Genomic DNA, 17,727 nt, shown 5'->3' with positions numbered 1-17,727 from the left:
TAATTTTCACCCTCAAATATTTGTGCCATCTGTTATTATCAATCTGCATGACAATTCCTTTGCTTCACAACTTTTTTACTCGTCATTCATTTGCAGTTGCTGATATTGGAAGAGCAAAAAGGGACCAACTCACTTTTACAATAGAGGTTGTACTTTCATCAGTTTTCCATAGCTAGAATATTTATTTTACAACGAGCAGCTTCATCGTGCTCTTCTACCAAAAGTTACCTAGAATGGCTCACCAACAGTAATAAACATGAGATACTTAATGTCTACAAGCGAGAAGTCTAAACAATATGATTTTTGAAAATGAAAAAAAGGGATTGGGAAGAAAGGGAAAAGGAATGTATGAAATAGGAGCATCAATCCTTAAAGTTGAAAGATAACATGAGGTGGCAAGTAGCACTAAATGGCTCCGAAAAGTGACCAAGGACAAACATTGTAAAGTGGGCATAAAAAACAACCATGACTTCCCCAACCTGCACTCTTCCAGTTGTTTTGGACTGCACCTCTGCAAATGTTCACTTTTTTAGCTGTGGTTTATAGAGAAGTCCATGGTATCCATAGAACATTAGTTTGGAGGAAGCTGCAGTAGACCGTGAAACCATTTCTACTTCTGCATGAAAAACCTTTAGACAAGCCTCAGTATCTTAAAAAAAATGTTGCACATTTTATTAAAGCAAATAATTTCATAAATCATTTAATCACCTAGTTTTTCCCCTCCCTTTTTGAAAGTGCAATCAACGGTAAGATGTAGTAGTCCCTTCTTCCCTCAACTGATATTTGCCACGAGAGCTTGGTTGCTAAAGTTTGTTTCTGGACGCAAAGATAGGTTGGTGTTGCCTGATAGCCAGTTGGTGCTTCTTTGAAGTACCTTTTCTATCTAGTACAATAAGGTCAACGATGGGGAAGCTGCCGTCTTCTCATATTCTGTGTTTTTTTACTGCAGTTATAGCACTGCTGGAAATCAATGTTGTGGTTGTCTTCAATGTTTAGGACCTTAGCCTATTGCCAATGGGTGGACAATCTCCATGAGACCCAGAAGATGCTTTCTCTTGGTGGGCCCTTTAGTGACCTACTGAAGTGGATTCTCTGCCACATAACCAAAGGAATTGTGAAGCGGGAAATGTACGGACATGGCATTGGCCGCTTCTCTGAGGAAGAAATATACACGCTGATGGAGAAAGATATGCGCTCGTTGGCCAATCTTCTGGGTAATGAATAGTACATTTCATTAAGTTCTCTAGGCACAATCTTTCTTCCTTTGCAATTTCTGGTATTTGGTTAAACTTCAGATTATTACTTTTAGCTAGTCATGTGACTGTCGTGAACTTACTGAATTTACATGGGCCTTCATGACTAATGACCCATTCAGTTAAACTGGTATGAAGTACAGAGAATCCTTGACTTATTGTTGCCACAAAAAAGGTTGTAGAATCCAATAGGCCACATGACTGACCCATTTTACAACTGTTAAGACATAAGACCATAATGGGCAGGCTCTGTTAAAGTTCTTTGTTGAGGACTATGTATGTTTTAGTACAACTTTTCCTGTTCCACTGTGAACAGTTCTAACTAAAGCTTCTATTAAGTCAGTATTTCTCTGTTATACTGGTTTGGTTAAACCAGGCCAGTTAATGGAGTTAATGAGCCACGAGCTGAGCAGGCTGTATTTTAACATGGAATTGATAAGTGACTTCAAGAATAATAATTACTTATGATTTCTTTAATAATGCATTCTCTGCAAGGATCAGTTTGACTTAATACCTACCCAAATTGTTTGGCAGTATTAGCATTCTTTGTGCAGTTCCTTGTGTAGCTTACAGTACTGCAATTCATTGGAATGGCATGAGTTGAAACGTACAAATTCATTGAAACTTGAAACTTCTAACTTAGAATGAAGAGTTGGCCCAAGTCAGAAACTGTCAAATTCCTTTCCAGAAACCTCTTCATTTCTTGAAAGGATGTGAAGGCTCCTGGCTTAACATTATGGCATATGTTCACCAATACTCTAATGCACAGTTTCAGTATTAGGGTTTAATATGAGACATTATAAGAAGCATTCATTTTGTTTAATAGTACAATGTTTGGAAAGATTTGCATCTGTCAGTTGTACTTCTATAACTGTCTGGTTTGGTACAGCAACCAATGGATAATTAAGACTGCAGAAAAAAAACATTGCTACCAGCCTGCCTTCCATAGAAGACCTGTATATTGCGCAAGTCAGAAGGAGGGCTAAAAAAATATTTGCAGACTCCTTACATCCTGGACATAAACTGTTTCAATTCTTCCCCTTGAGACAGCGCTATAGAGCATTGCATGCCAAAACAAAACAAAACACAGGAGCATTTTTTCCTCTTGTGCCATCACTCTGCTGAGCACTTAATTCATACAGTGCTATCTAATGTCTATGTATATTTACCCATGTAGTATGGCAATAGTATTATTATTTATCCTTCTTGTTATCTTCTTTACTACCCCCTCATATTGGTATTATTATTATTATTATCATTATTCTGTTGCTTTGCATGTACACTGAGAACTTCTGCACCAGAGGTAACTTTGTTATGTGTTTAATCATACCTAGCCAAATAACGTATTCAATCCAATCCAATCCAATATAGTGTTGCCTATTAAATCTGAATCACATCTGTGCAAAGTAACTTTCTGATGAAAGAGATAGCAAATTAGAGATTACTGGAGGCCTGAATCAGAATTCTAAGATTCAGATTGTTTTCCAGAAAGTATATTAAGTTATTGTAAAACTCCCCTCATTAAAACTCATTAAAAATAAAAGCCTCTTTGAGTCACCTAAATGTTCCGTCCCTATTGAAGCCCTAATGGAGAAGCTCCATGGCTGAGTTGAGTCACAAGAGTTGTTCATAGAAGATACATTTCTCCATTTCTATCAGTGAGGTTGCTGAATTCCGTTCCATTCCAACAATGGGCGAGGGATTGCTATTCCCATTTATAGAGCGAGTTTGCTTGGCATGATATATCTCCACTGCAAAAACTGAACAAGGAATTTCTTTGGGCTGGAAATACATAGCGAGATATTGAATTGCCAAATAATCTCATACTGCATAAGCTCTTTCCTTTGTTGGGACATTGGGGAAATGGTATGTTCCTGGGATTGGGCATCATCTGCATTTTGCCTAGCCACCTGGAAAAATGACTGCTTACTGGCTAAAAAAAAATGTTTGAAAATTATGATTTTTGCCATAACTAAGAGTCAACTGCATTTGGGGAAACAAATTGTCAAGCAGAGGAAAATCAGGAAGTCCAGATAGTTTAAAATGAACATAAAGGTTTATTGCAAGCCCATGCTTTGTACAAGAATATAAACTACTAACTGTCAAAGGAAATTGGTGGTAGATAAGTCAAAGGAATTCAAGGGGGGCTTGGCTTAGATCGCTTATGGCCGTGAAGGGACTTGAGACTGATGACGCGTTTGACCCCTCCCTCGGGTTCAGCCTGGTCATCTCCTACACAAATCTTATCAAATGCAACAATGCATATGCAACAAAGTGTGTGTATATGTGTGCTTTTACTTGGCTGTGAAAAAAACTGTGTCAACACAAATCTGTAAAATTCTTAAGAGCAACCGACTTCAGATATAACCAAACATATACTGAAAGTTCCATTTAAAAAAAAAGGTCAATTAGTGAAACATCCATGAAGGACTAGAGATCACAACAACTAGTTCCATTTTACAGAGTAATTGTATGTATCAGTGCAAAGTGTCATGTGTGACTGCTACGTTTACTTTTTTGAAGGCATTAGCAAGCATGAAGCAATATGAGACCGAAACATAGGGCATGCATTAAGAAAGACAAGCGAAATAAAATATCACAACCCGCTTAAATGTTTTTTGACATCTGTTTATTTTTCTAGGTGATAAAAAGTACATCATGGGACCCAGGCTTTCTACTTTAGATGCTACGGTGTTTGGTCATCTGGCTCAAGCAATGTGGACGTTGCCTGGAACTAGACCGGAGAGACTCATTAAAGGTATGAATGCTTTAAATCCAGCAAGAACATAGGATGGTGATAAGGGAAAACAACAACCCAGCTCCTGTTATGGGTCACCTTCAAGCCTTAGTCATGCACTAACCAAAAATGTGTGAATAAGGAGGAAGGACATTTCCGCCATAACTTTAACTATATTATTTTAGAATGTATTCTGATTGCTTTAGCTAGCATAGTGCTTTGATGGTTAAGAAAATATAAATCCAGAACTCCTCATGTGAGAGTAACATCTACTAATACAGTAAAAGGATGCATAGGTTATGAGCTGTGGAATGGATGATATACTGTAGAATAGATCAGAATTCTTTATTGGCCAAGTGTGATTGGACACACAAGGAATTTGTCTTCTGTGCATATGCTCTCAGTGTACATTAAAAAAAAAAACAGTCATGAAGAATCATAAGATACAACCCTTAGTGATAGTCATAGGATACTAAATAAGCAATCAAATAGTGTTAGTTGCAAATAAATCCCATTGGAATTTCCTGCTATCTCCAAGTTTTTGCTTTAACAGCCTTCCAGAGGGCCATAGATAATTTAGACCACTTTGTTCAGATTGATATTGGAATCCACGCGCCACAAGCCCCGTTTATCTGATCAATGCTAATCGAGTTTCCTGGGACTTACAACTCAACAAATCTAAAGGCAACAGTGTTATATAAAGTTAATTTATTTTAAAAAATGTTAGGGTGATCCTCACAAATAATGTATGGAAGGCAATATGGCCAGGCTTCTCATTAACCTGTCCCAAGGACCATGAATTCACTGTTTAATGGGATTGAGTGTTGCACAAGGACAAGTATGTGTTCAAAGAAGTGTGACATAATATAGAGAACAAGCACCATCACTGCTTTTGATATAGTTCCGATGTTGCATTTCATTTATTTATTCTGAAAGCATATACCTCATTTTTTTCTGCGACCTATTCGCTCACACAGGGAGAGACTCCTCCTGGTGCCGTCTGCTAGGCAGTGTCAGCGGGCGACACCTAGGAGTAGGTCCTTCTCTGTGATGGGCCCAACCCTCTGGAATGACCTCCCCCCCCGACATTCGAACCACCACCGACCTCCGTTCCTTCCGTCAAAAGTTAAAGACTCACCTATTTCAATCAGCTGGCCCGGCACTTTCTTAGTTTTACCTCCCGGGGATTTATTTTAATTGGGTTTGGGTTTTTAATTGGGGATGTTTTTAGGGTTTTAGAATATATTTATTTCTTGTACAGCCTATCTCCTCCATCCAAATGCATTTAATTGTTTTATGATTGTATTTTTATCTGCATTGACTGTACACTGCCCCGAGTCCCTTTTTGGGAGAGGGGGCGGTCTAGAAATCCAAGAAATAATAATAATAATAATAATAATAATAATAATAATAATAATTGACAGCTGCCTTTGATAATCCTAGCAACAACTGTTTGCCATAGATGGTGCATAGGCTGCACATTAAATGTATGCTACTATTTCTCTAAAGTGAAACTGAGTCTTACAGTACTATGGGCAAATGTAACAACTCTTGAAGACTCTACATCACAGGCATACACCCTTACCCTATTCCCCCAAAAGTTGAATATGTTTGTGACTTATATGTTCATTTTCTTTTTATATGTGTGTTGGTTATTTTTAGCAACAGGACTTCAGCATCACCTTTGTTCATAAATATTACAATTCTATTTAAATTGAATAATTGAATAATTTGTCATTAAAATTCATAAATAACACGCCCCATTGTGTGGAAACCAACTGGCCTGGTGTCAGACTTCCATGAAGTTTTTGGATAAGATCCAGAACCTTTATGTAAGATATCTCAACTGAGTAGAGTTGTTTACTTTATCTTCGAAAGAGCCTTTTATAAAGAATGGAAACAGAAACCTGACATGGTTAAAGAACTGCAATTATTTATAGTGGTTCCTGTGACCTAAGAGGCTGAGTAATAAGTCTACTAAGATAAATAAGTCTGATCTTGGGACATTGGTATATTAAGTCCTCTCTTCTTTTTCACTGGAAAATCTGGCATCTAGACATTTTGCAGCTAAAAACTACAACGAGAAAGCTATCCAAGTCCAAACACAACATAATACCAGTCTTTGATTGGATAAAGGAAAACAATTATAATACCTAATACAGGTGAGGCAAATGGTTACTTTATTCCATTGTGAAGAGAAAGAGAAATATAACATGAATACATAAATACAGGCCTTTTTTCCAGTTTCTTTCACCTAATAGCACTTGATATGGCTTGCTGCCTATCATTAAGTTCTGTTTTCTTGTAAAGATTAAATGTTTCCTCAGAAAGTTGTGTCCTACCTAGAATGACACAGAAAAAAGTTCCTCAGGCTGAGCTCTAATTGTGGTGACCCCAAAACAACAACATGGAAGAGCGATCCTTTGGCTTTCTCTTGGGATTTTGTCACCATTTCCCAGTGTAGGCCTGACTCTGGAATTTCCCAATGGTCTCCCATCCAAACACTTAGCAAAACTTCAAATCATCTAAGGCAGGGGTGTCCAAACTTGGCAACTTTAAGACTTGTGGACTTCAACTCCCAGAATTCCCCAGCCAGCTGCTGGCTGGGGAATTCTGGGAGTTGAAGTCCACAAGTCTTAAAGTTGCCAAGTTTGGACACCCCTGATCTAAGGGCAGCTAGTTGTAGTAAAAGAAATTAATTTATGAGCTAAACTCATCTTAGCACCAAAGAGGTGGAAAATCCTCACTCAGTAGGTGAGAGAAAAGAACATTTAATGCCTTGTTAATTCTGCTCATAACAATACCCCCACCCCCACCCATCACTGCTATAGTCAACTTCATTGTGTAAATGAGTTACTTGCGGGATCGTATTCTGCCCCATACATCCCTACGACCCATCCGCTCGCACAGAGAGGGACTTCTCCAGGTGCCGTCCACCAGACAGTGTCGAGGGGCGGCGCCTAGGAGCAGAGCCTTCTCTGTGGCGGGCCCAGCCCTGTGGAATGACCTCCCTCCGGATATTAGGACCACCACTGACCTCCGCTCCTTCCGTGTAAAGCTCAAGACCCACCTATTCCAAATAGCTGGCCTGGCTCAACCATAACCTCATATCGCTCCTGACGGGTTTTTAATTCGGTAATTTTATTCAATGGGATTTTAAATTGTGTTTTTAATTGTTTTCACTCATCAGTCTACCTCCTCCACGCACATGTATATGTCTTTGTTCTTATGTATGTTTGTCTTTATCTGTATTTTATTTGTTTTGATTGTACGCCGCCCCGAGTCCTTCGGGAGAGGGTTGCGGCTAACAAATAAAATTATTATTATTATTATTATTATTATTATTATTATTATTATTATTATTATTATAAATGCGTCCTATATTTCTATACAAAAATGCAAGACTTTGCATGGGCATGTATAATGAAATATGGAAGTCATTTATATAGAATATAGTATAAGAGAAAAAATAAATGTATTAGAAAGATACACATCCTTGAACAATATTTGCATTAGACAAGTGCACCGTATTTTTCGGAGTATAAGACACACCTTCTTCCCCCCCAAAAGATGGTGAAAATATGGATGCGTCTTATACATGGAATACAGCATTTTTGGCCTACCGAAACTCCACTCCCTTTGCAAAAATGGACGTGCAGAGCATTGGTGGGTTCTGGATCCCATTGCAACCGGTATGCACCACATGAACACGGGCAGTGTGCACGCACACATGCCCGTACCGGAGCGTACCCTCTGCAACCCACCACTGGTGCAGAGGCTTTGGGAAGCTTGCAAAGTGCTCTTGGGTGCTGGGAAGGGCAAAAATGAGCCAAAAATGGGCCATTTTAACTCGTTTTTGCCCCCACCCCGGAGCACTCTGCAAGCCTCCCAAAGCAAAAAAACGAGGCGTACGGAGGACTTGGGAGGCCTGCAGAGTGAAAAAACGTTTTTAAAAAATTTACCTCTTCAAAATCATGGTGCATCTTATACTCCTGTGTATCTTATAGTCATTATAGTCTTATAGAATTGCAATTGTTTATTGTTGTAATGACATATACCAGGGGTTGGCAACCGTAAACACTCAAAGACCCACAAAAGTCCTAAATGGAAGCCCCCCATTCAATTCTGGAGCCAACCAGAAGTGTCTTCCTAGCGCAGCATCCTTTTTCCTCTACCTGTCCTAATTGAAAGCCCTATCAATTGTGGAGGCGACCGGTGACAGGGAGCTGCAGCAGAGGGATGAAAGAGCCACATGCGGCTTCAGAGCCACGGTTGCTGACCCCTGACATATATTATGAGGATTTTTGTTGCATTTTTTTCACTTTTTGCTAGAACACTTTTTGTGTTGTTCTCCTCCCTCCCTTCTTTTTAATAATGGATGTATCACTGTCATTTTAATGTTTTGTTTTTTTGCTTCTTCTTGTTATTAATTAGAAAACAAATGCATAAATAAATAAGTAGTATTTATTTATTTATAGTAGTAATAAATCACAGTATCCCCCCACCCCTAAAGCCCCAAGATATCAGGAGACTAAATTACAAGCATCAGAGGATTATACAGAATCTTCATACTCCATTCCCCACCCTCCACTTGAAGATGGTCTTTACTTTATTGGATTAGCTTGCAGGACTATCATAATCTTTCACTCACCATCCTGCTTTTTGCAACAAGAATATTACACTGATAGATTTTTCTCCACAGGTATCGGAATAGAACCCTTTGCATGTTTAAAAATTCAGAAAAAAACCATTGGCCTTTTTAAAAAAAAGGTTCAAGCTAAAAAGATGAACTCTTCTGTCTTTGACTTGGCTAGACACATTACTGAGTTATCACAGCAACACCAAGCTGTGGATCTCTGAATTGTTTTGCAGGAAAAAGCAATTTCTTCCCACCAGGAAGATTAAAACCCTTCTTTAGACTGGTTCTGTGTGAATCATTGCTAGGACTCCTTCACTCAGGAGCTAAAGACATCGAAAAGCTTCCAAAACCATCAGAAGATTGATTATATGTTTTCTTTTATATTTCTACAGGCTAGCTCTTTTTAAAAATGAAAAGAGGGACATTTGGGATTTATGGCTTATTAGGAGTGGGAGGGACGTACTCATTGCCCATGGCCCTCCACCATAGATGCTCATGCTACATTTTCCCCTCTGAGCAAACCAAATCATTATGCATAAAACTAAAGCTGTAATTTTGGGGTTATGGCAATAAGACAGTTCATACTGTGATAGACAATGCATAAACTATGTTCATATGCAATGCATCCTGCAGTTTTGAGAGAAATTTCTGTAGCTATTCTTTTCTTTTCTTGTTTTCTTTCTATGCCCTTCTCTCATGTTCTTAGACATTCTGTAGAAGAATGGACAATGGAAGATCTGTCTGTCTGTCTGTCTGTCTGTCTCTCTCTCTCTCTCTCTCTCTCTCTCTCTCTCTCTCTCTCTCTCTCTCTCTCTCTCTCTCTCTCTCTCTCTCTCTCTCTCTCTCTCTCTCTCTCTCTCTCTCTCTGATGGAATTTTTAAACAATGCTGCCATCTGGCGGTTCAAATATATTGCTAACGTATTCTCTTACTCTTTTTTGAGAATGTAAATATAGGTAGTCCTGAACATACGATCAAAATTGAGCCCAAAACCTATGTTGCTAAGTGAGAAATTCGTTAAGGGAGTTTTGCCCCATTTTACGACTTTTCTTACCACATTTGTTAAGTGAATCACTGCAGTTGTAACACAGTTGTTCAGCTAATCTGCCTTCCCCATTTGACTTTGCAGAAGGTTGCCAAAGGGGATCGATCACCTGATCCCACTTGACACTGTAATTGTCATAAATATGAACCAGTTGTCAAGCATCCAAATGTAAATCACACAACCGTGGGGATGCTGCCACAGTCATAAGTGTAACGTCAAACGGCCGCTAAACGAACCATTGTAGGTCGAGTACTATACCTGTATTCTAGCTTGAAGATTCACAGTGTGGTAACTATATTCTCTGTCCCCTCTTGGTGTTTTTTCCAGGAGAATTGATTAACCTGGCTATGTACTGTGAGAGGATAAGAAGGAAATTCTGGCCAGAGTGGCATCACGATGAAGACAACACGCTGTACGAATCAGAAGAGAGCAGTGAAGCTAGCAAAAGCCACCCACTGCTGGACTTCAGCTTTTATTCAAGGACAGAAACATTTGATGACGAAGGACCTGAAAACAGTTTTTCCCGAACGCCTGATACTGATTACACAGGGCACTCCCTCTTTGATTCCGATGTGGATATGGATGACTGCACAGATCACGAACCATGCAAATGACGTATCTAAAATACCCTGCGCCATTTTGTGTCAGAAGCATCAGTGCTTCTTGGGACTCAGGCAAACTGACTCAGGTTTCAAAGAGCCCCTTGTTGGTTGGGAAGAGACCGCTATCTTCATCTGTCCCTTGGACCATTTCATCTTTTTTCCATCTTGGAAAGAGTCCCCGTGGATCCTAGGCAAACCGGTTTTAATAACGGTCACTATGGAATTGAAAAGATGACAAGGAAGGTAATGGGAGTGGGAACAAGGATTTGCGTTAAAAATAAATAAATACGCAGAACTTCCCAGAATAACGTAGGGAAGCTAAGGGTCAAGAAAATCTCATTTGGATGTTCTAACCTCCTCCTCAGTGGACTTCCTGCCCCCCCCCCCCCCCGGGTATGTTGCGGTGAAATCAGTGCAGTCAGCAACAGTAACGTCTTTCCACTGTGGGTGTGCCAGGTAATCCCTTGCATAGATGGTAAAACAGGTTTTTCGGAGACGTGGTCTCGAAGAAATGTTTCGCAAAAGAAAAAAGTAACGTTTGTTTTTGCATTGAAATCAATCATTTATCGGTCCTCTCTGATCAAATGTATTTTTTTTATTTTTAACTGTATTTTGATAGCCTTGCATTTTTCAAAGGAGAAAATGCTTCCTCCTTGGTTTGTTCCTTTGTATCGATTCCGCTGCCGTAATTATTCAGACTAGAATATAATAATTATACCAAAAATATTGCAAGATCAAGTTATATAAAGGTGAAGAATTGGTTGGGCATATTGAAGCAGACTTGATTCTCGTTGGCCACCAGAACGCAGAAGCAGACAGTCTTTACCCAAGAGCAGTTGCCAACTTTTAGTTTCTTTCATTGAGATGTATGATTGCAGTCATTTATTTCTGCCTTGGATTTATGCCCTGCCTTTCCACTTACACAAGGAGCCTCTTTCTTAGTAAGATCTTGCAATAGACTGCATCTTCCCACTGATATAATTCCAGTCCACGAATGTCTTTCCATGCAATACCTATTGATTATAATCATAGCACGTTTTTTGTTTGGGCCAATCACCTGGACAATCAGGTTTGGCTAGATGCATATTGCAAACATCTACTATATATCAGGGTGTAGTATAAGAGTTTATATGTAAAATACAGGTAGTTCTCGACTTGCTACACTTTGTTTAGTGACCCTTCAAAGTTACACAATGACATTGAAAAAAATGGCTTATGACCCTTTTTTGCACTTACGATTGTTGCAGAATCCCCATGATTTTGTGACCAAAATTCAAATGCTTGGCAACTGACTCAAGTTTATGACGGTTGCAGTGTCCTGCAGTCATGTGATCAGCTTTTGCGACCTTCTGACAAGCAAATTCAATGGGGAAGCCAGATTCAACTAATAGCTGTGTTACAAACTTAATGGCTGCAACTGAGTTCCATTAACACACGTGGCAAGAAAAGTCGTAAAATGGGCAAAATCCACTTAATAAATGTTTCATTTAGTAACAGAAGTTTTGGGCTCAATTGTGGTCATAAGTCGAAGACTACCTGTATTTTGTTTTTAGTTCTTTTGTCCACCGTTTAGGCAAATTTCTAAAACATTTTCAAAAACTATCAATGTTACTATATAACTATGCAGGGTTTCATTTTGGGGAGAGAAAATGCTGCTAGGAGCTATAATGTTTGCTCCTTGGGTCAATATCTGGTAGGTATGTTTACAGTTATTTAAGGGAAATGAAATTTGTTTAACTGTAGGATCATATTTATTATGCCTTTCATTGCAAAGCACATGCCTTTGTTTTGTGGAGATTGATTCTGGAGTTTATTTGATTATATTGAACCCAAAACACTTTTCAAGAAGCTTTAGTATCTGTTAAGCTTTACTGTAGGATTCCCTCCCCCTCTCATTTTTCCTAAAATGAGCTACTGCCTTTCATCAGACATAGATGCTGTCGCTTTTTCCCCTTCCACTTTTAGTGGATTTTGTTTGTTATGTCACCTATGTACCTGTTGCATGCAGTTCTGAGATCAGTGCTTATTTATTTTTTTATCAATATGTATAATCCATCCTAATCCTAATAGATTCTGGATGGGGTGCAACTAAATCAAGAGCCAAGAAAAATGCAAAAATGAAAGCTCTGTTGTTAAAAAAATAAAAGCTGATAAAATAATATCGTTCAAAATCAATAATAACCATCATAGTTGCCCTTAGACTAATCTAATCAACTGGCTCGGTGCATGCTGCAATTAAAGTATTTTAGCCTGTTTACTGAATGCCAGCAAGTTTGGGGCCACCCATTCTTTGGGTGGAAGGCGGTTCCTGGTCTGTGCCCATGTACCTCTGGAGGAGGGGATCTACATCAGATTCACTCTAGGCAGGTTCAATTCTAATTAAGCATTTTGAAGTGAGCTTGAAACCCTTCTGGCAACCTGTGTAGTGACTTCCCATCAGGAGTCCAGCTGCTGCATTTGTACCAGCTGTAACCAGCTATAACTAATGTAGAAAATGTAGAGCATGTCTCTATTGTATGGACTGTTATAATTATCCTACCATCATGTGGTGAACAAGGCATGGATTACCATTACCAGGCACCTTGGCTCAAGTAGAGTCACAATAGGCTTGTCCAGATGGAGCTGAGCAAAGATTAACCTGACCCACAGTTATTCACTATGTAAACAGAAGAGAAGAGTCTAGGTCAGTGATGGTTAACCTTTTCGGCACTAAGTGCCGAAACTGGAGCGTGCCGGAGCACCAGAACCCGGAAAAGCAGCTGGCCAGTGCACTTGCACACGGCGGCCAGCTGCACTTCCCAGTTCTACCATGCACAGCCAGCTGCTCTCTTCCAGGTTCCATTGACCACATGCGCAAAAACCAGCTGGCTGGCATGCATGCACATGACAGAACCTCAAAGAGAGCAGCTGGCCATGCGCACATGCACACCAGACCAACTGGTCTTTGCGCATGCGTGCGACAGAACGCGGAAGAACAGCTGGTAACCACCACAAAATAATGTCCCAGTTCCTGCAAGTAGTACAGAAGAACAGTATGGTCCATGATACTGAATAACACTTAAGAGTCTAATAGGCACAAGAAGGACACACTTCTCCCACTTAGTTGCAAACAAAAATAATTGACAAGCATGCAATATCATTAAATGCAATGTTGAATCACTGAATAATCCATATCTTTTTCATAGTATATGATATGAATAATAGCTGATCTTAGAAATCTACAGAAATTTGGTTTCTTCTGTTAGATTTCAAAATTTGGAATAATAATAACATGTGCCTATCTCAGGTCCTTGAGAAGGACTTGATGGGTGGATAAAAATGGCAAATCCAGTCTAAACTTCTGGCTCATTGTGTGACCAACCTTAATAAGAGTGCAGCATTCTGGAATTTTCAGTGAAGTTAACAAGACCTCTTTCTCTCTCACCTTCCTTCCCTCTTGTGTTCTGTTTTTGCTGGTTTCACATAAACCCAAGAGAACTGAAAGGTTGACAATTGTATTAAATAGCTTGTGCCTTGTCAATGGTCTTATTTGGAGATGGCTCCATGGAAGCCTTAAATTTTGTGGAGGAAGGAATCTTCTTTCCTTCCTCTGAAATACTGTTGCATTGCAAGGGCCAGGTAGCCTTTGACATGCAGATTAATATCTTTATTTTACAAATATCCTTCTCTTTAATAAAATGACATGGCCAGCTGGACGTCACTCGTGTTGGGGTTGCCTGTGCAGGCCCGAGCATTCTGCCAGTAAAAAACGAGCTCTGTTTTCGGCTGCGACAGCCTCCTGCAACCCTTTGCCAGTGAAAACGGAGCTTGTGAGCTCCGTTTTCACTGGCAGAGGCATTGCAGGCTGGTCCTTTGCTGTTTCCAGGGCAGTCTCACAGGCCAGATCTAAACACCCAATGGGACGGATCCGGCCCCTGGGCCTTGAGTTTGACATCCTGGCTTAGAAGATCCAAATCTATTAGCACTCCTGGTCTGTCTTTAGGGAAAAGGATCTAGAAAAAGCTGAATACCATATCTCAGAACAGGACAATTAAAAATCTGGTGAAAGAGATGTTCTTTTCACATTTTCTCAGTGCTGAGAGACAAATATCATAGCAAAGCAGAAGTAAGCTTTCTTGTACATGCCAGAAACAGGCTTCTGACAATTTTGGGCATCTTTAAAATATGGGTGGTTATTGGATGGGGTATTTGAAATGCAGTGACGTGCGGTGAGGTTTATGACTGGTGAGGCACTGACACAGTGCTGAGTTTCAAATATTTTTAGACTTGTGGACTTCAACTCACAGAATTCCACAGCCAGGCATGCTCAGTTCCAATTTAAAGCGACAGCATTTGTTTTTCTCCTTTGCTCCTTCTTTCTTTTTCTTTTTCTTCTCCTTCCCCTCCTTCCTCCCTCTCTCCCTTCCTCCACCTCTCTCAAACACACACACACACACACACACACACACACACACACACACACACACACACACAAGTTGGATTGGACTATCTCTCCTACCCCTTCCCTCTCTCACTCAATCTCAAACAAACCCCCCCACACACAAAAGTTGGATTGGATATCTTTTCCAGTGGCTTGAAAGCAGCTCCTCTGCCATCCCCCCCCATTCCCCTGCTGCCTTTCCCAAACACCTCCACCATTGCAAATGCAGCCTGCTGTCTGGGTGGGAAATGCCTGGAACACAATAAAGCCCACCCACCACCTCCTGCTGGCAGGCTGGGGTGAGAGGAGAGGCAGAGAAGCCAGAGGGGAGCTGATCTGAGCCTTCCAAAAGAAAGAGGCTGGGGGGAAGTGTGTGTACTACAGCATGGCTCTTTGCCTGGCTTCCTGCCTCCTCCTGTGGTCTCCTCAGTGCTCGCTTGTGCTCTCCCTCCCCAAGTGTAGTTTGATTGCAGGTGGAGCCACGTTGCCTTTTCAAACTTGTAATCAGTGAAGCTGGGCTAGATTTTTATATAGTTTTATCCAGCTGTGTGTGTGAGAGAGAGAAATGAATGGGAGCCTGGGGAGGAAGTCACTACACTTGGGGAGGGAGAGCAGAGTCATCCATGGTGAGGCAGCAACTAGCTCAGCTTTTTCCTTTTACTTTTTTTTTTCATGATGAGAGTGGGGAGGCTGTGCCTCACTTGCCTCACCTGACTGCACGTCACTGTTGAAATGTGATGTGGCAATGTACAGTCGTTTCCTTTTCTTTTGCATTGTGACAAGTAGGTGTGAAGAAGAGGTTTTGCTGTTTTGATTAAACTTCATTTGCTATAACTTTTTTGTGTTCTGCAAGGGCATCTCCTCTTGATCTTAACAATTAGAATATTTATAAGGAGACATGGGGTCGCTTATAGTCAGGCCCTAAACTACTTAGGACTTTAAAGGTTATTTCCAATGTTCAAAGTTGTGCCTTGTAAGCAGTTGGCAACTACTTCAATTGTTGCAGTAGAGGACCATTCATTCATTTCATATTTCATTTTTGTAGATGCCAGCCCACCCTTTCACTCCTAGATATTGGACCGCGATCTGTCAGTATGGTCCCTGTACCTTATATCAATCAGCTGCATCTTTCAGATGCTTATCAAGGGTAGCCTCATACAGAGGATATTGCAGTAGTCAAGAGGTATATATCGTAAGACCTGGTGGAGAACCATTCTTGAATCTCATCAGCTTAGGAAAGGAAATAGCTGCTATGCTAGACAACATGATGCAAACATGTTCCTTGTCAAAGCAATCCTACTAGCAAATCTCGCCACAGCCGAGGATCAAAGAGCACTCCCTTGCAGCAAATGTCTTTCAAGAAAGCTTCAATTGCACTCCAAACAGACAAAAATGCTGAGAATCTCAAAATGTCTGAGATAATTTCCTGACTGATTCCCATTTACATAATTGCTATAGACAGATAGTTGGGCTAATGGCTCTTTAGATTTTACGAGGGCTCAGTGAGCGTCATTTGCTTTATTGGGTTCTTTTCTATCCTGAAGGACGGCCCCTGAGGAAAAGAAAATCCAGGATAGCTGTATGAAAATGTGTTTTAAAATATATAGCTACAAGAGAAGTTACATTTGGGGAGGGGAATTAATGCAGAAACATACACAAATATACACATATTTATATATGTATAAATATACACATGTTTTTATACAGAAACTGCAGAAAGTCTGTGTAGCACCCACACACTCACTGCAGATTACATAATTTCAATGCATTGCCTTCTTTGCATATTTTTAAATTAATAAACAAATAGCATATTTTTTCTTCAAATATCTTCACATCTCTCTGTATAAATAATGCCCCATTGTGCTAGCTTAAATTAGAATAATACCAGTGCATATATTTTATTGAGTTCTATGACACCTGCTATAGAACTAGACATATGTATTTAGTATAATCTAGTCTAGAGCAGGTGGTCTTAAGACCTTTGGTGTTTGGCCCATCCTAACTTCCACAGTTATTTTTCCTAGCCCCAGAGTCTGAAAAACTGGGCATTTAATTTGGATCCTGGTGCCTTTAAATCTCTTTATGGAGGGGTCTTCTTACTTTTCCTCCTCTTCTTTCTTCTCTGAAAAAATAAAATAAAATAAAAATTTGCCACAGATCTTTCTAGTTTTTAATATTTTTAGCTGCCAGCTTTTAAAAAAAAATTGGGGAGAAACTTTGGAAAGTTCAAGTTACAATGAAACTTTTTTAAAAAAAAGTTATTTTCCTCTATTATTCAAATTGATAATTAAAATTTAAATAGAATTGCAACATGGAACCTGAAGGTACAATGTCAATATATCACTCAAATATCTATATTTATTCTAAAATATTGTTGGAGAACTATTTAAGAAATGTAGTTCTTAAAGAATGCTTCACATTTGATTATAAAGTCTTTAAGAATCAGATCCAGAACTTCCTAAAAGTTTTGCCAGACATGAATTGATCTGGTTAATAATTATTTGAATAAATTGGATTGGTTCAGCCAGACCAAAAAAAAAATCTGTACTCCGTCCCCACTAAATAATAAAGCAAAATAATTTAGTTTTTTTAAATTCTGAAAATATTTGAAATATAGCCTAAGAAAAAAATGTTACAAGTTAACCCATTGAGGAACTGGAAACAGCCCCTCTGGTTTGAGAATCCACTACTTGTTTATGAATTTATACTCTGCCTTTCTGTCAAAAGTGGTTCTCAATGATGGAAGTCAAATCTGAGGGAAAAAAATCAGTATAATATCTGTCCAAATAAATAATATTTTTTTCAAAGAAAATCAAGGGGACAAGGAAGTTTGATTAAGATTGTCAATAAATCCTATTATAACTATTCTTTTCTCTTTTTCAATTTTCTTCTTGTCATCCATAATCAATGATGGGGAAGTTGAGTAGTTCCTTGTCTTGCTCACTACAAACTCAACATAATAATTTAATTTTGTAAATTGTAAATCCAATAATGGTTTCAGGCAAATTATGACCAATTCAGTAGTACTTTTC

General features: G+C 39.4%; 1 protein-coding gene across 2 annotated transcripts in view; it reads left to right on the top strand.

The window, feature by feature from the left end:
* The window catches only part of FAXC (failed axon connections homolog, metaxin like GST domain containing), a gene marked incomplete at its 5' end in the record, with an annotated part of 35,215 nt that extends 20,750 nt beyond the window's left edge, over window positions 1–14,465 (top strand). For both annotated transcript variants that reach the window (XM_081945857.1, XM_081945856.1), the window contains 3 exons: window positions 997–1,214; window positions 3,895–4,011; window positions 10,001–14,465. In XM_081945857.1, coding sequence (XP_081801983.1) covers window positions 997–1,214; window positions 3,895–4,011; window positions 10,001–10,287 — 622 coding nt within the window. In that variant the 3' untranslated portion in view covers window positions 10,288–14,465. The remainder of the gene's footprint in view (window positions 1–996; window positions 1,215–3,894; window positions 4,012–10,000) is intronic.
* Window positions 14,466–17,727: the final 3,262 nt, after the last annotated feature.

The sequence above is a fragment of the Natrix helvetica genome (assembly GCF_964273705.1).
Source record: "Natrix helvetica genome assembly, chromosome: 2".
NCBI classification, from domain to species: domain Eukaryota; kingdom Metazoa; phylum Chordata; class Lepidosauria; order Squamata; family Natricidae; genus Natrix; species Natrix helvetica.
Note: the sequence above shows the minus strand (reverse complement) of the source record. Positions and strands in the feature narration are given on the sequence as shown.